Genomic DNA, 19,908 nt, shown 5'->3' on the forward strand with positions numbered 1-19,908 from the left:
TATGTTCACAATTCCACTCTGGTCTAAAACATTTGTGATACAGTCAAAAATTGTTATCAAATTGTTCTGACATAATCTGCCCTTGGTAAAGCTATTGTTACTACAGTAATAAACTCAGAGGAATTGCCAGCTTCTTTCATACAGTTAGGTTAATCAGCTTCCCCCAAAAAAATTGACCTTAGACTGTTGGTACCTAGACCCTGGACTCTTTGAGGGACAGCTAGTGACAAGACTATGGACTTTGTGACGTGCTGCGTAATATGTCGGTACTACTAGTTAATATTAATAATTTGTAAAGTCTTGGGAAGAGAACAGATAAGGGAATGTGATTTAAATATTTAAATACTTTAAAGGTGTAAATAGGGTTTAGGAACGCAATATGTTTAATTTGAATTTGAGATCAGGAATGGAGCCATGACCTTAAAGTAAGAGATGGAATGTCTGAAACTAACCTTAGAAAGTTTTTTTCTGAAAGAGATAATTTTTGGCCAAACACAGATCTACACTCAAAAATAAAATGTGATCAAACATACCACATGTTATTCTTTTAAAACAAAACACCTAATTATTTATCTAATTAATAAAAGATATCGCTTATGAATAGCCTATGAGACACTACTTATAACATACAAATCTCAGATGACCACATCTAGTAAAACCCAAAGTATTAAGTCATGGTGACAGCAAAACTTTTTATGACAACAGGAGCCTTACAAGTAAGACCTTTGCTTGATAATTATCTGAAGATTTACATTGATAATTTTTTTTTACTTTTAATTATGTTATATGCTCAGCTAAGAGTCTTAAGATAGGATTAGTTAGGAATTAGTGATAAATATACAGATTTGACCTAGTGTAACAAAACCATAAGGTCATGACAATGTCCATAGTTTTCCTTCGACAAAGTCATGGCTGTCATAATGTTACCGAAAGATAAAAGCAATATTAATTTTATTTTTATAATTAAATGGACAATCAGTAATGGCTAATAATACTGTATCAATTCCAATAAATGTTAAGGAGGCTGTTAAAATAAGACGTAAAACTAATTTTTAACATGTAAGTAGAAATGAAGATATAATATATCATTGTTAAAAATTGATATTGATTATTATTGATGTATTATATATGTGTTTGCACCATGTATGTATTTAGATCTCAATTAATCTATTGAAGAAGCAGTTTTTGCCTGTGAAACGCGTCAAGCAAGAATTGAGATACATACAAAACACTAAAATGATATGGGAGCTTTTTAATTACCTGTTGTTGTTTTTTAGAATTGTTATAATAAATTGAGAGAATCGTTTTAATATATTTCTGGTGATTTGTTCTGCCTTTAATGTTCCTATTTGGTTTTGTTTGGTATGTACATGTGGTAAATAGAGAATTGGCAGTGTAACCTAATATGTAAACGATTTTGGACACTAAAAATTTTGATACTAATAACATAATACCAATAATACAATAATGTTATTACCATCCAACAAATAAAATCACAATCCAAAGCCTTATTTCAGTCACTTCAAACCAAATATAGGCTGTGACAGCCAATCAGTTTGAAGAGGGCATATAGAGAAAAACCTGCTTAATATTACCAAATAAATAAAACAAGTCAATGTTGCAAACAAAATATCAAACTGTAAAGATAATTCAGCCCTGATAAAAGGGTATAATAAATTTTGCTTTTACAAACAAATAATTAATCATCTTTTGAATAAACAACTGTTCGGATATTTTGCTCTCACGCTCCACTAACAGTCAATCCAGAGTGTTTGAGACTTTCCTTGCCCTGTTTGCAGAGAGATTTTGGCTATTGTGTGACTTTCGGTGCTTATTGATGATCTGTAAACAGGAAAAGAGAAGAACAGTTTATTTAGCAGAACATTCGATATTTGTATAATCCGAGATATTTGCTGTACAAACTCACACCCTGTCTTGCAACACTTATGTCTTCATAGGATTACGTAAAGCCAGGGTACTTACGTGTGTCACTGTGTATGACAAAAAGGACCTTTCAAGTAAAAATTAAAATATGGAGTGCCCAGTGTCATGTATGTTGTATATTCAAGAACAAAGTGAGCTGTTTTTGAGCCTGGGATTGAGCTGTCATTAGCCTGGGAAAGGGCAGCTGAACCTCTTACGTACAAATGTAGTTGACTTCATTGAAAGGTGGACTGCTGCCTTCTGGATGGTGATATCAGTGACAGCTAAATTTGGAACCAGTGACGTGGCTTCTACTTGTATTTGGATATAGCAGGTGAAGATTGTATTGTCTTTCCAAAAGCTCTTGAGTAAAGTGTATGCTATCCATGCAGTCACACTGTGTTTTCCCTTTATCACCCTTTCACCCCGCATAAAGTACAAATCCCCCTGTACTCCTTTTATTCACCAGTCACTAGATGTAGTTGGATAGTTCTGCTTGGAGTTGATTTTGACTCAGATTTTAGCCATTCCAACTTTGGATCAAAACTCAAAAGCTGAGCAATGCAATGTAAAATCCATTTTTAGATATCCCATGCGTGGGAAAGTCATTCAATGACAGGTGACCACATCAGCAAGCCTATCTATCTTCTACAGAGGGTTGATGTCCATATAGCATGGCTAGACAAGGTGCAATTTTGTTTTACTTTGCCAATGAGACAGGGACTGCTTGGAACAGCTAACAGGGAAAATTAGGAATTAACAAAAAAAGAGAGATAGAAGAAGTGCATCCAATGGCCCCATTTCTGCTACTGCTAATCAAGGACAGAGTGGAGTTAAAAAAGAAAATTAAAAGGGTCAGGTGGCGCCAAGGTGCTAAGTTGTGCTACTGCTAGTTAGGGACAGAATTCACATTCTATAGGTACATATAGGATTAAAAAAAAGTGAAATCACATCAGATAATAACAAGTTACACAGGCAAGTGAAATCACATCAGATAATAACCAGTTACACAGGCATTTTTCCCCATTGTGGCATCAAAATTTGCTGTGCAAAATTCCTAAAATTGGCTAAAGCATTCCTGGTGATTTTTTAACCAAAATAAGCATTTTAACTCTTTTTGAAAAAAAATATATGAATTTTGACTCATTTTTGGTGATTCCAGTTGGAATTGGTCTGATATGGCATTTTTATGTTCCAAGCATCTCTACCAGAGACCTAACCTGGCCATCTTCCTGTTTTCCATGTGTGTACATTATTAGTGGATTATATTTGAACGATTGTATTGTTACAGCATGTACAGAATCGTGCACTATATGACCGCTCAAAATAATCGTGCATAATCGTTGAACGGTTGTCAATTGTTCGTTTTGCAACAACAAATATTGCACATGTGTAAGACATACAAGCCATTGTGTATGACCAAACAATAAGCAGTCCCATAAACTGCCAAGGCAGCCTCACAAAATCCATTTTGATATCCTTAATCAGGTCTCACAAGGAATGAAGCCCCATGTCCTTGACACCTGCATAAATTGGTACTATGTCTGTCCAACGCTGTGACCCTGCAAATCTCCAGCACTATCTTGCTCCAACACATCCCACAGGCAGGATACCAAGCTGTATGCTATTAGGTTAATTATCTGCCCTCTTTGCACCCCAATACATATAGAAGAGCCCATTAATCCATATGAGGCAAGCAAACCTGGAAAACCCTTACACCCACAGATGAGGACACACAGATTCATACTCATCCAAACCTCACCTAGTGGCATATGTACTAGCCTAAATCCAGATGAATAGTCCTGAGCACATACCCTCCCCTCCCACAAACTTACAGAACACAGAGATAAAATGGAAATGTCATGCATAAGGAATGAGCCATCCTGTGACAATCAAACTTTCAAAAAGTCCTGCATTGTCCATACCAAATAAACCGTGGATTGTTCCACCCTAAAAATTTCCACCAACTCTCAATTCACTACTGATGAGTGTAGCATGGCATCAAGATTATGACATTCTCATAAGATTTTAAAGGCTGTTTAGTGTGCAGTTTGATTTTTGGAGATCCCATGTCTTCTTTGCAGCCAACCTTTTATTGTAGCTTTATTTTAGCAATTGAGCCACTTCAAGGTTGAAGCCTTTATCCAAGATCAGACCCTGACTCCAACGTTCCCCCTCCAGAGATCCCATCACTCTACTGTGTATATTAATTTATTTTTAAAAAATCTTTAGGCCACCGACAGGGTCTTCTTGTTCTGATTTTTTCCTGAGGAAAGTGGGTGGCCCTGAATATTGAAGAGCTGGGCTAATGTGATGCCAGTGCTTTCTACATTATTAATCTATACCACCCATCACTGGGTGGGCCCTTGACACCCTGCAGTTATTTCTTAAGTCTTCCAGCTGACGCTGGGTGCCCTTTACCTGAAAACCTGAGGACACCTTGTGGCAGAAAATAAAATGTACTGCAGGGGACAAGAACAACAATTCTTTTGTTGATAATAAGGCTCTTAATAAACTAGAACTAAAGTCCCACTTTTAGGTTTGTATGATCAGGCAGGTCATTATTGCAGAAAAAGACAAGAGATGTCCCATCTGCAATAATGCATCTTACCTGCCTGATCGCTCTGGGTTTTGGAAATCAAAGCTGAGCTGGGAGTCCTGGCTTCTCTTGCATGTTCCAGGATAAATTAACTCCTGCAAGCCTGCACGTAAGTTACATCATCCTGGCACAGCCAATCAAAATGGCCAAAGTGGACCTGTCAGTCAACCAGGTTTAATTACATTTTAGGTTAGGAAGAAGGCTCTACTAGGTGATTCTGCTGCTGGTGTGATGGGTTATGAACAAAAAACCACACGTGGGACCCTTCTGCTGACCAAATAATTTGATACAATGTTCTTATCATCTATGCTAATTTCTGCAACCTAGGAGGTAAAAATTTCCTTCTAAATTTTATAGGTTTGCATATTTGTTGGTGTAAATGTATGGAATTTTCCCCTCCACCCTGTAGTTTCATTGTACCTAATGTATTTGTGACTTCTTGATCTGTTGATCCTTGAAGCTCATGAACATTCCAAGGAAACCAGGTACAGTTACTGTATGATTCTGATTCTGAGTTAAAGCCTTGCTTATCTAAGTAATGGTGGAATGAGTAGCAGATTTGGGTACACAGAATTTGCCGAATGTATGTATTTTAGTGCACTTCTTTAAGCCTACATAAAAACTTTTTGAAGCTATTCATAACTGTTATTTAAAGGAGTTGTTTAGGATTTCTAAAAACAAACTTTCCTATAGCCTTTTTATGTTAGAAATTGTGAACCTGCCTTTTTTAATGCATTTCAAAGAGCAGGAGTAAAGTTTTCTTTTTATTCATTTTGGGCGGATTTTCCTTTTTTGGTAAAAGCAACAGGAATTTTTTCCAATTCTCTTTTAGACAGTTGACCCTATTGACCTTATTACTGTTCAGGGGACAATTCAAACTTTGATTTCCCATTACTTTCTTTACTGGAGACAATGTTCCTCATTTTGTATAAATTTGGATGGTGAATCTGCCTAGCAGAAACATAATTAAGGCTCACCAGGGTTGATAACCATTACTACATTTTTTTTAAAATAAAGGAAACATTTTGATGCTCAATACACTTTTTATTACAAGGGACATTACCATCATTCCATTACTGAACCACTTTTTTGTTCCAAATTGTATGTTTAATCACATATTGTTAACACTTCAACATATTACATGCAACATAGCATTTATGGATTTAGCATTTATTTTCATATATAGACATAATAACTATAACATAGTATTTATTAACATGAAACCAAGTTCTTACAGACTTAGGGTACAAAGGTTACACAAGGAAACTGGTTCACAGTATGCTGGTCATATTATAAGTGCACATGAAAACTTTCGATGTTTTGCACTGTGCCAGATCTTTTTAAAGTCCCGCAACTCCACTTGTCATAAGATAACTCTACATGGAACAAGAGAAATACATCTGAGATAAACAGGAAAGGTGTACACATAAAGCTTCCAATTTTGTGTTATCAAACAGAATTTGCTGACTATATTACAATGTATTGGAGCATTGATTTTTAAGGAAACAATTTAGAAACTGGTAATAAAAACTTTATCAGGACTAGTAATAAGAACCAGTGCTGAAATACATTTATACAAAACTGTAGTTTGTCTGCTCTCTATATTTGAAAACTCTCAATAAAATGGTAATAAAATACTATGGAATTTAATAAAAAAACATAGGCTGCTATATTGAAAAAGAAAAATGAAGTAACTACAACTTTTAAACAGCCATCTGCTGTCATTAAACTTGGAGCTGGCGACATCTAGTGGAAGAAAGGAATTATAGTGAGGGACAGCTACAAATAAAAGGTGGTTACTGCAACACAAATTGTCTACTTTGAGGATATTTTGTTAGTTTAAAAAAAAGCTGGTAAATTATGCAAACACGTAAACCAACCCCTTAATTTCTGATTTTTTAGCCAAATCCTAATCTGTTCTGACAACAAAGGCTCTGATATGGCTGTTGAAGTTAACTTCTGGACCTCCTAGACATTACTATTGGCCAGTGAGGAACCATATTATATCATATGATATTACTATTATGAAGTCAATCAAACTGCAGATAGATAAAAGCAGAATTTATGACACCAATGATGATTCCAGCTTAGTGTTCAGAGTAATTTGCAAAATGTTCCAATATATGAATTCAGGTGCTTTACAGACCATTTATTTTAGTGTATCTCAACACACAGAAATGGTCAGCCTTTGTGTGACTCTGCAAATTTTAGTGGTCACACCTGACACCCTCTATTTAGGAAAGTAACAGCTTACAAATATAGACAGGTTGTTTATATTTTGTTTATTGTTTTAATGCTTAAAGAGAGAGAGTGAATAAATAGAGTGAGTGAATGTAGAGGTGAAGGATGGCCTGATGTATAGTGCTTTTACTGGATCTGTAGAAAATATGCATACTTTCATTTGCATGATGTGGATACTTTAAAGCAAGCCTTCAGTCTTTCACAGTTGTACATGTTCCACATCTGTACTCAAGATTGGATCTGTACTTTTTTCTCCCCTAGGCCAGCTTAGTTGTGCTCAAGGGGCACATAGGGGAGGGTGGCCATGATGATAGTGGAAGGTTATTAGTGGGAGCTTTGTTAGTTGCAGAAAGAACAGCTCTATGCTAAGCATTTTTATTTTTCATATTTTAACCCTTTCTCATGCTATCCAAAATATAGCCTAAGAAAAGGGCTGTGATCTAATATGACGGCAGTGGGGTTATGTTGTCGGAAGTACTTTCCAAGTCCCCTCTCCATTCTTCATGAAATGTTTTATTCCATTGCTTTACAAACATCTAGCAAATAGTATTTACAAATTAGCAGAAAAGATTATGACATGTATATATATAAGGTGGTCACTCTTTTCAATTATCTCCAAAAAAACTAACTGGTAAAAATAAAATAGCGTTTCTGGATGTTACCTTACTGCCTTTTCAAGGCATGAGTAACAGACCTTTGGCCTATTTGACAAAAAATAAATGTTTTTAGACATCCCAAGGATAAAATCTGCTTTCATGAGAGACAAATTGTCTTCTTCAAACTATAACTAGACAATGGTGAAACACAATATCAGAGGTAGGTGAAATCATGGGATATTTAGTCAATCTTTTAATTTCCCATGTAACTGATGTTAGGGAACATAACATGGCACATTTAATGGTGTCATCTAAAGCCAGATGTTTCCTTTTCTAAAATGATGATCATGAAGATCATTAGGATAATAATAGAAATATATTCCATTGGGGTCATGATATAACATATACTTCCAGAAGGCTGGCAACAGCATGCATTCTGTAGAAGATCCCAAAGGGAAGGCCAAAGTTGACAATAGCCTTCCACATTGAGTTCCCGTAGAAGTTTAGCTCACGGTCATTGTCAAACTCAGGACGTGCTCCAAAGGCAGGCATGATCCAGAACTAAAAGATAAAAAACAATAATATAATAAATATTATTATATTTTTTAATTGATAAGGCATCATCTTCTTTAATGCTGTGCAAAGTAAAATATAGACAACAATAGGTAAAAATACCTGCCACTGCCCACTGTGTACAGATTCTCAACTACTGGACTAGTCCCGTCGGATCTGATTGGGCAACGATTGTTCGTAATTTATTGTGTGTATGGTTATTCAGTGATCCTGGATTGTTCTGTGATCTCCTGTACATGTCACTTCCTGCATCGCTTGAACGATCGTATCTAGCGTGTGTACATTATTGGTGGATTATATTTGAACGATCGCATCATTACAGCATGTACAGAATTGTGCACAATACGATCATTCAAAATAATCAGGAATATTCATTGATCGTTTGTTTTCAAATGATAATTATTGCACTTGTGTACCTAGCCTTAGGAGTGAACTTTCCTATTGAGCGGTAGTTATCTGGGATGGCCACAAGCTTTGGCAAGTGCCCACACTTGTTTACTTTGCTGAACAATATAGACTTCGGCTTAGCTTCAGCTGAAGTCTGCCTTTGTATTTTACTATGTATCTATAAAAAAAAGTTTGTGCAAAGCAAAGAAGATAGACAGTCAGGAATATGCAATTTTAGTTGAGAGGCCAAAAAGCTTGCATGAAGGTGGTAACACAATCCATACAAATAAATTATTGAGGTAGAATATTGGGGATGAAAACCAGGACATAAAGGGTGTTAGTAAAAAAATTGTGAAACAATTCAGAATGCATGTACAATTCAAGTAATTTGACATTGGAAATGATAAGCAATCCAGTCTAGTTTAAAGGGATGTGGAATAAAGGGAAGATTTTCTGAGTATCTATAATTGCCTAAAGAGGCAGAAACTTCCAGAAAAAATAAAAAACAACCTTTACTTCTGCAGAGCTCTTGATCCCTTCACACATGGCCTGGTGTTGGCCCTGCACTGTCCTACAATCCTACTACCATGGTGGCGGTAGGGGGATTCCAGAATGTGCACTTTAAAAAGTGTGTAAGGAAAACTGGGTTTTGTAGCTTATAGGAGTCACTGAACAATCAGAATTCAGCTGTAGCTGAATTAGTTAGCCTGAAGGGTTTGCTGTCGACAAACAAATGTAAATTCATAGCAAGTACCACAAAATAACCTTTTTAGGTCACTATGGTAGACAGAGATGGGAAGAGTGGAGAGATACATGAACGGCTGATTACAGAATCATATTTTTGTTTCATTGTCCGGTAGATCTTTGGAAATTACAGCTGAAAAAAAGGAAAACCCTCTATTTTTAGAAGCACAGGAGGTAGTATAACAGTATAAAAAAAAACTTCTCCCTTTCCCCCATTTTAGTTTAAACTCAACATAAATCCTATACAGTGATTCTGCTGTTAGAGCACTGCAAATAGAAATTCTACATTTCGAGGCATCACCCTTGACAATCACCAGTCAATGAATGCATTACCAGTACCCACGAGTGAAAAGTATAAAAAAGTATGTAATATAGGGCAGAAGCATGCTGCAAGGGAAGTGGGGTAGGAGACAAATGAGAAGAAACCATAGATCTGGGCTTTAAAGGTCTGTTTCTATTAAGGAAAAAGGATAAATTCCAGGTGGAGATTAGATATCGGATTATGAGGGAGCCTTTAAAAAATTCATGTTATTCTCCACCAGTTAGGTATTTTTTTCATGTGTTGATTATTGTGATGTGACAAATAACAATAATTAACAAATATATATAAAATAATGTGATTTTGTGAATTGACAGTGTGTTCAGGACATAAGAAACGATATTGTATGAAATGCAAAGAGATCTAACTTACAATGATGTTGGAAAGCAGCAGGAATAAAGAGAGCTCCTTTATAATCTTCCTCCTCCAGTCAATGTGATTTCCCCTTGAATCAGAGTGTGGCAAAGACCCAATATGATGGTTTGTGTCAACTTCGTGCCCATGATCACCACCAAAATGATTGCCCTGGGAAGCTGTAGCCACTGTGTTGATGTAAACTTCATGTCCAGCATTATACTCCACTGTGTTGTGATGATCTGCATGTCCATCGTGAATTGGCTCTCTGTGAAGTCCCTCAATTATAAAGATATTTTGAAGTGTGTGCTGGACAATCATTAGTAATGAATACACCAAATTTAGAACATCCATGAGTTTTTCTGCAGACTTGGCAATAATTGCTATAATTGAAAAATACGATATAATGTATTTGCCCAGAGCGGCTATTATGAGCAGGCCAACATCTAGGCTACGTGTAGGGTTCTTGTGCTTGTCTCCATCCCTCTTGTCTAGTCTGAAGGTTATACTACCAGCAAGAGAGCTAAGAGACATGAGACTGAGTGCCACAATGTTGAAAATATAGAACATTTGTAGAGCTTGCTCCTTGTTCTTAGGTGAAGTTATATCAATTTCATAAATTATAAATACAGCCAAACCAGCTACAAGAACCCCTAATCCACAGACAAGTCCTAAAAAGAGCCTTGGCAGATGTAGAGAATGATGTGTGGAGTGAGAGTCATGATTCATGACACGACCCACATTTTTCCACATCACATAAGACAGGGCTGAGGCAAACAGGCTGTACTCAATATTGAAGGGGTATAAATAGTAATATCCAGTCTGAAAAGTTTTACAAACAGCGGTATCACAGCCACATCCATCAGATCCACCACCAGCTGCAACAAATTGGGAAAATTGTGTTAGGTACACATAGGCTTATGAGATAGGAAATAATTTTTATATCTGACGTTATAAACACAGATACAAAATTGTGTACATTCAAAGTGCCACAGCTTACAACATGCTAAGACCTTGGTGGCACCCGGTAAAAAATCTTGAACATGGTTCTAACCCTTCCTTATTCGATTCAAAACTTGTATAATATTTGGAAATACTTGAACCTAAGTTAGGCTCCCCACTTTTTGATTTTTTTATAGTTAAGCTGCCCGCTTTTTTCATTTATGAGGTTTAGAATTTATATAGAATGTCAATGTAGGGAAAACATGAATCAGCCATAGTAGAAATATCTGTATTCAATGATACAATTTATTTCATCCTGATCTTTTATGTGGCTGTCAGTTTTAAGTACAGGTATTCCCTGGGTTACATTCGAGATAAGGACTGTAGGTTTTTTCTTAAGTTGAATTTGTATGTAAGTCGGAACAGGTACAATATTTTAATAAATGCAATTAGGACAGATGTTTGTCTCAACATGTTATTAGGCGTGGTGTCAGTTACTGTATAAATTCCTCACTGTGAGTTAATCACAAACAAATCACATAAATCTAGCCTAGACATTCATTAAGCAAGCTGTGCTTTGGTATGCAAAAAGAAACAACTGCAGAGTTTGTCTTGGCCATTAAAGAGTTACAAGATGTTGCTGAGCTGTGTTAAGCAAAAGAGTTCTTCTGCATGTAATGAAAACCGCCCCCTCCCCCCTATCAAGCCTCTGTCCTGCACACAAACGAGCAGGTAATCCCGTTTGTATGCAGGAATTGTCTGTATGTTGGATGTCCTGAACTCGGAAACTACTTGTGTCTAAATTCCATTGTGAGTGTGTGGTGGTGCTGGATCAATGTAACGGTTGGTATCTCCAGGGCTGTACCTACAGTTTGTGGGCTCTAATGACTTTGCATGCATGAGACCACAGATATGGAAACTAAACCCAAAAATGGCTCCAGCAATCTCTAATAGCGTTTCATACAAGTATACATACAAACAACTTTAGATATCAGGCAAAGGTTCACACAAATGGTACAGTAAATGCACCTTCCCATTTTTTTACATGGTGGAGATCTTAAGGCCCCATAAGAGCAAATATGAAAGAGAAGAAGTACTCAGGGCATGTTTATATTGTGAGGTTAAACACTCGTTCCAGGCCTGAAATTGTTTAATGAGTCAAATGGCTCATTTTATATGAATTTTTTGGCAGGAAATTGATTTTCCTGGGCTGCATCTAAGGCACCTAAACTTCAGGAAAATGTACCTAGTTGGATGGGATTGGTAATACATGTGGTTCTGCTTCCAATACCTATCTTTAAAAGGCTTTGTTGTAGTTTAGCATATTCAGAATTTCTCTTGTTCTGTGTAATATTTGTAATATTTGTTCTTACCTCTCCACATTCTGTGTCCACCAGAACTTCCATCACTTGGAGTCTGATGAAGCGATTCATCAGTCACAGCAGCCATCCATATTGATAGGTTAGTACTTAGAGTCAGCATAAGGCCACACCTACAACACAGGTAATAATCAAATTAAAAATTTAGTTACGAAGAAATTTGATCAACATCTGGCAGTTGTTTATTTTAAAAGATTTGATACTTCTGTGAAATTTTAATGCTGTCTCTGAACCAGTTGAAAAAATTTAATCTCACTTCTTATTAGGACAGCATGGTAGAGAAAATAGTAACAACTCGACAGAAATTCAGGATCCTTACCATCTCACAAAAACAATAATAATAGGTCTGCACCATAATTACAAACAGTTTCTGTCCAAGACAAATTAGGAAATCTCCCCACTGTACCCCCAGCTGACTGCTCTATTTTATACAACACTAAAATACAAAAACGGGCTTGAGATACATTTCATTTGCTACTTTTACATTTATTTCCTACTTATAAACTGAAAAAAGAAAAAGTGAGCATGGCGTCTAAAAGGCCATCCATATGTACATATCCAGTTACTGACCTGCACTGGGACAAAAGCAATGCAATAGACTATTTCCAATGGAACAGGATTTGTCCATAGAAGAGGATAATTAGAGCCTCTGAGTAGTTATCCTTATATTGCCTCTTCAATGTGATCAATCTGTCTCTGAGATGTAGACATGCAGACATCGAATTATGTGTTAGTCCTTGGAATATCAAGTTGATATTCTGACATCTTCTTTGGAAACAAAATATTGTATGTTCTAAACCCTGAGCAATGTATATGTATATTTCTTTGTTGAAACTTTAAATAAATATAGAAAACATGCAGCACTAAACATTTATGTCTTCATGGTCTTACCTAGATAAATTCATGTGAATCTGAACACAGTCTTTACTGGTCACCCAGAGAAAGTATGTCTGCGAATTAGGAAAATAGATACATATACATTAAAAAAAGCAGATCCTCATTGTGAAAGACCACAATATCTGTGGAGATGTGTATTCTTGATAGCCAGAACAAAAGGAAACACTGGACCTGTGATTGGATAGCAACCTAAAGGGCTTTATTTATATAACAGGGTATAAGACGTTCACTCAAACATTGGGCTTGATTTATCAAAGCTCTGAAAGACCAGAGAAAATGGACAAATGGGTGAACCTGGGTGATCCAGCAAACCTGGAAAAAATCTAGCCCCGGATTAAAAACATTTGTCAAATATTAGAAAATGATTTGATGAAATCAATTTCTGGTTTGCTGGATCACCCAGGTCCACCCATGATAGTCTATCCTCTCCAGTCTTGGAGAGCTTTATTAAATCAGGCCCATTATCTCATGGGACTCTTCCAGGCCTATGTGTTTCAATGACATTAATTAATATCTATTAGTGAAAAGTTTGAGGAAATGTCGGATTGCCTGTTTTATAAATAGAACCAGTTTAGATTAGATTTGGATATATTGAGAAATGATTAGAACCTTGGTCTTTTTATAAACTAAAGAAAAGTGTATTCACTATGTTAGTCATGAATGGAAATCACATGACTTTGTTTATAAGCTGTAGCTTTTTTTAAAAAAAAACTTGACAACAATACTGAGATATAACTTTCTACACGAGATCACAAGACCAAAAACAAGCTACTAGCAGACTTAAGTAACATATAACATTGTAACATTAACAGACTATGTGACCCAGATGTTTCTGAATCTTAAAGACCCTTCCGCCAAAGGTAACCTCCACCCTAACCCCCCTATAGCTAATAATCCAATTATATGTGCCCCATTATTAACAATCCACCCCATTTAGGCGCAGTATACCCCATTTAATTGCTGTATCTGACCTGTATGACAACAAACACTCCCTGGAAGACTGGGAAAACAATTTTGATTGGAGATTCACAGTGTACCAAACTGGATGATTTTCCAATCTTCAGCACATCCAGAACTAAAGTACAGACTCCAAAGACGGCCAGACCCACTAATAGAAAATAAAATGATAAAATATGAACATTTTAGTTTTTTGTAATTACATACAAACAACATCTGCATTTTATATGTATATGGTATTGTATATGGCATTGTGCTTAATAATCCATAATTTCTCAATATAAATGTTGTTTTATATTCTTTTTTTAATTATTGGTGTGTAATAAATATTGTCTATAGTAATGTAAAGTTTACCTATTTTAAACTAGAAAATGCTACTGTTACATTTTTTATCAGACTTTTAATACCTGTGTTCTTAGATAGAGAAACTCTATCCAAGAACACATACAGTTAGTGAAGGGCTGCAAGAGCAATCAGGGGAGCGGAGCTGTCAGCTCTGCTCCCCTGATTGCTCTTGCAGTTCTACACAGTCCAGAAAAATAACCCGAATTTTCCCCCTATTGACTTTAATGGCGTTCGAATTAGACGTATTAGACGAATAGCTGTTGAATCGAATAGTGAGATATTCGACCAACACTACTTATTACCACCAGGTAGATATCAGTGACCTGAAGATCAGCAACAGGAAGATATCAATGTCATGCAGATATTATAATCCACAGGCAGTTGTTATCAACAGTTAGCAGATATCAGTGATATGAAGATAAGAGGAGGCAGATATCACCAATGACAGGCAGAAATAATGCCATTGAAATATTACCAGGAACAGGTATATATTACTAATCACCTGTAAATATCAAGGACATGCAGATATAAATAAGGACAGGCAGATATCAATGACATACCCAATGTCATATAAAGATATTACCAATGATGGGCAGACATCAAGAAAATATTTTTCTAACAGGCAAGTTACAGCAGATGGTCTGCATACTAGTTTCCGACTGCATTTATTACAGCCTTGTTAGCCCTAGGAGTCCCACTGATCCCCTGTACCACAACCTGGGTGCTGCTGCTGAATTTGTAGGTAGCTGGGTGCTGCTGACCCCCTGTACCCCAACACTATACCTGGGTGCTGCTAATGCCCAGTACCCCAACAATTAATAACTGAATGTTGCTAGATCCTTGTTCCCCAACGCTTTATAAGAGTGCTGCTGATACTCTGTACCCTAACGCTATATACCTGGGGGCTACTGATCCCATGTACCCCAACACTAAATAACTGAGTGATGCTGAAACCCTGTACCCCAATGCTATCTAACTGGGTACTGCTGAAACCCTGTACCCAACACTATGTAACTGAGTGCTGCTGAAACCCATTACCCCAACACTTTATAACTGGGTGCTGCTGATCCCCTGTACCCAACACTTTATAACTGATTGCTGCTTATACCCTGTACCCCCACACTATATAACTGTGTGCTGCTGATCCCCTGCACCTCAACACTATATAACTGAGTACTGCTGAAACCCTGTACCCCAACACTATATAACTGTGTGCTGCTGATCCCCTGCACCTCAACACTATATAACTGAGTACTGCTGAAACCCTGTACCCCAACACTATATAACTGTGTGCTGCTGATCCCCTGCACCTCAACACTATATAACTGAGTACTGCTGAAACCCTGTACCCCAACACTATATAACTGTGTGCTGCTGATCCCCTGCACCTCAACACTATATAACTGAGTACTGCTGAAACCCTGTACCCCAACACTATATAACTGGGTGCTGCTGATCCCCTGCACCTCAACACTACATAACTGGGTGCTGCTGATGCTCTGTACCAATGGTAAGGTCACTAAATAGCCAGAAAAAGTTGTATTATGAGAAGAAGTATTTAGATGAGTTCAGCTATCAGACAAAGATCATCCACAGCTCTTATCTCTGCTTCAATCAGGCCAAGCATATCAGTCTCTTATATAATTGGAGTAAAGCTACGTACACACGTCAAATTTTTCTCGCCCGATAATCGCCATCGGCCGGATATCGGGTGAGAATCTGGCGTGTGAACAGCCCACGTCGTTCATCATCCGTGGATCCGTCCTGGCGGATCTACGAATGATGAACGACGAGCGATCCTAATGCAAGGGAAGGGGGAGAGCGCGCAACAGGGTGTCACTCCGTCCCTCTCCCCCTCCCCTCTCCATAGAGCAGAACGGTGCTGTATGTACAGCACTCGTTCATGCATCTTGCGGTTCTTATCGTTGGAAAGGATCTTGAAAGATCCTTTCCAACGACAAGAATTGCACATGTGTATGCGGCTTAAGAACACCTATAGTGACCAATCACAGTTCAGGCTTAATTATTTTCTCAGAATGAAAAACCTCATTGGTTCATACTGACAACAACTTAAATTGTGTCCTCATTTATTTTTTCAGTGTCTATGAATCAGAGGTTGGAATCCCTTGTAATCCCTGTTTACTCTTGCAGCACCATTATGGAAATTGTCAATGACAAAATCAGCTGTGGAATCTGGACGTGACAATTTCCGCAGAGGATTCTGCAAAAGTAAACAAAGGGATTCCCATCGTTGTTTGCTTAGCATAGGGAATCTGCAGTTTTAGTGGTGGTAGTCAGAATGTTTTTATCATTAGGTAACTGCTTGTATTAATTGCTTGTCTGGATTCTTATTGCCATAAACAAATATTATAATATTGACTTTATTAAAATCAGTATGTACGTTTCATGATTATATTTTAAGACGTTTTTACTTTCCTGGGACAAGGCAAAGTCGAGCAAACTGCAATTTCAAGAGAACCTGACAATCTGAATAAAATGTATCTTCACACATCCCTACTTATTTCAATTCAACAGCTAAAAATTGCCTGGAAGCATGAAAACTAGCCTGGAACTATACCTGCTGGCTGGATATAAACATATGGAATATTTTATATTATTCGGATAAAAAATTCCCACAGTACATAAAGATATGTATGTATATAAATAATAATAAAAATGTTAATATAAAAAATATACATATGCGTTATCAGTGTGGCAGCTCAACACTTTTATGCAGCTAACCTAGAAAACATTCTCAAAGCTCATAAATTCATTAGTTCATAAACCTCCATAGCAGCAAAAGTGAATAGTAGCAACCATACAAACACTAAACATCTGATAAAACCTTTATGACGTTTTAAATATATTTTACACAATTAAAAAGTAGATGGATAGCTGTTGCACAATTTCTAGGCTGATACGATCATAGGAGATAAGATAACAGCTGATCTGAGCTGATCACTAACAGATAGATCATGGCCAAAAAACATAGCATTCAACTAGATTTGGTCATACAGAGACAACTATAAAGACAAGAATGTTTCAAAAAAGCCACATATGGAAATGAACTTTGTACAGTTAAAGTCCAGCTAAACCCAGAATTGAACAAGGCAAATTCTAAAAGCAATCAGGTTGATAAGTAAATGATAACAAACAGTGTAAAGAAGTGGTGTACAGAATATTGTGTTTGCCAAATGTACTTTCACATTACATTACATCTTATTTCCTCTTATCGCTGAATTTAGGCTTGGGAGGGTGAATCAGATTTGAATATGTGGCTCCCAAAATAGGAAGAACAATAGGTGCCAGACTACATTCCAGTATCCCTACATTGCGGTGGAAACCATGGGCCTGATTTATTAAAGCTCTCCAAGACTGGATAAGATAAGCTGTGTGGGGAACCTGGGTGATTCAACAAACCTAGAATGTATTTATTAAACATCATTTGCTCTTAGTTCGCAACTGCTTTAAATCCTGGATCATATCTATTTTAGGTTTCCTGGATCACCCAGGTTCTCCTATTATAGTCTATGGACCACAAGCTGCAGAGCTGTATATCAGAGAGTTCTAAAAGAAATTAACTTCAGGATTCAGCTGTTTTCTAGTTTTTAACTTTAAACCTTAATTAATCATTTTAAAAATAATGAATTTAATTTAATGTTTTCACCTGCCTCTCTATACACAAGAGAAATACATGAATTTAATTTTATCTCATATCTAGTTTTGGTATGGCACAGTGTACTGGAAGCTTTGCATCTGTGTTTTAGAACAAAAATGTTTTTTTTTGTTTTTTAGAAGCCTTGAATTGGCTGTTCTGTCATAATAGATAACTAGGGAACTGGCTGAAGTGTTTTATGAGACTGCCAATAAAGTTTTTCGGCAACATAATGTTCCAGACTTATCTGTCGTCAATATTTGAATCCTAAACCTTGCCTGAATATTGGCCAAGTAGGTGTATTTTGGCTGCTTGCAAAAAAATTATACTTGTTTATTTTTCATGCTAAGGGTTTAGATATACTTCTCTAAAATTCCATTTGTGCTGGCACATAATCCTATTTGCTACTGGCATTTAGGCCTGCAAGCTATGAATGATACGGAGAGTGCAGGACTACAGCAATCTCTCACATTTTTAATTCAGAAAATTCTAATTGGAATCTACTTCCTTCTTTCCTTTTTCCAGTATATCTCCTGTATGCTAAATCTATATAGACATTTTACTTTACCATTGGGAAGTGGAAGCTGCAGATGTCAGAAATAGTGTTTCTTAGGTCAAAGGGAAGATGAGTTGACTTGCCAATATCAAAACATTGTAGTGGTTTAATGGTGCCAGCTGTGGTGGTTGGGTCCCTCCATAACAAAGTGTTTACCTCTTGTAAAGGGTCCCATATTCTACAGTTATGTCTAGCAGAAAACATGACTCTTCTATACTGATTGACCTGTCCAGTCTGAGATATGGCTGGAATGTAGTATAAAAATATTTTTAATGTCCATTCTATTGTTTATAAAAAATTCTGAAATATGTTATATTTCTTACCTTTTAGCCAGATGGGACCAGCATGTGAATCTTTCAGGTTTCTGTAGTTCTTCTTCCTTGAGGTCCAAGTAAGGTACGTAATCATCCAGCAAGACGTGAGACCCATAAGGACACATAGCAAAGAGAGCACTTCTCGCTCAACCACTGCTATATCACTAAAGGCAGCACTACTAACAAGAACACTAGTTATGAGCAACACATTTAACCCTATAAGTCCAGAGAGCAGACGCCCTCCTTTCTTCCACAAAACAGAGGGTACTGCTTTAGTTGGTATAGAATTATCAATGCTGATTTTCTCAAACTTAGCATCTGATTCTGAGGATGTGGGTATGACTGTGGAAATATCATCGGCCCCAATGTCACCCATATTCAGTACCTGGAAAAGAAATGAAAAAACAAATTCTTGCTCAAGGCCAGTTCCTTAGTATTATTCTTTATTATTTCTACATCATACATGTTTATAAAATGTTTTACAGTCCACTATTTTTGAATTCCACTTATAGCCTAAATTAGTTTTATGTTTTAAAAAGAGTGGGTAAGAGAATTAGCTTCTGCTGTGACACAAAGCCCAGAAATAGAGGTGTTTGAGTTTTCAAATATCTTCAACATTACAAGAATAAGTCTATTTGAATGTGTCTAACTTCCTCTAGATATACAATGACCTGGATGGATGAGAACCTTCAAAGACACTTGTGATATATCGGCTGTTTGCAGATTTACAAATATTTGCTGGTTACCCTACAGATTTAAATCAAACATTTGTCCAACTTTTATTCAAAACAAAACAAATAAATGAAATGAAAATCAAATGAATAGCCCAGCCATACACCAGTGGTTTGGGTAAGGATAAATGTCCATGGGTACGCTGCTATTGTTAATGTAATCATATTTTACTAAATACTTGTGCTTTTGTTAATACTTTGCTTTTGTTAATACTCTATAACTCGAAGAAAAATTCTATCACTCTTGTGTCCTTTTGGCAGGTATGGATGCAACAAAAAACTCTGAAATTTAAAAGGGAGATATCAAACCAATGACTATAGAGTCCACAAAAAAATGTATTATTTAGTATTCTGGATGGCACAGATCATTATAGCCATCACATTTCAGGAGTTAAT

The 19,908-nt window shown here is 36.6% G+C and overlaps 1 protein-coding gene across 1 annotated transcript; it reads right to left on the reverse strand.

Moving 5' to 3' along the window:
* Positions 1-5,581: 5,581 nt before the first annotated feature.
* On the reverse strand, positions 5,582-19,157 carry LOC140325833 (proton channel OTOP2-like). Its single transcript, XM_072403888.1, has 6 exons — positions 18,791-19,157; positions 13,926-14,062; positions 12,949-13,007; positions 12,052-12,170; positions 9,755-10,614; positions 5,582-7,920 (listed from the first exon to the last, which is right to left on the reverse strand). Exons 1-6 carry the CDS (start codon positions 19,155-19,157, stop codon positions 7,750-7,752), a joined length of 1,713 nt encoding a protein of 570 aa, XP_072259989.1. The 3' UTR covers positions 5,582-7,749.
* Positions 19,158-19,908: the final 751 nt, after the last annotated feature.

Source organism: Pyxicephalus adspersus, chromosome 3 (assembly GCF_032062135.1).
Source record: "Pyxicephalus adspersus chromosome 3, UCB_Pads_2.0, whole genome shotgun sequence".
In the NCBI taxonomy this organism is placed as follows: domain Eukaryota; kingdom Metazoa; phylum Chordata; class Amphibia; order Anura; family Pyxicephalidae; genus Pyxicephalus; species Pyxicephalus adspersus.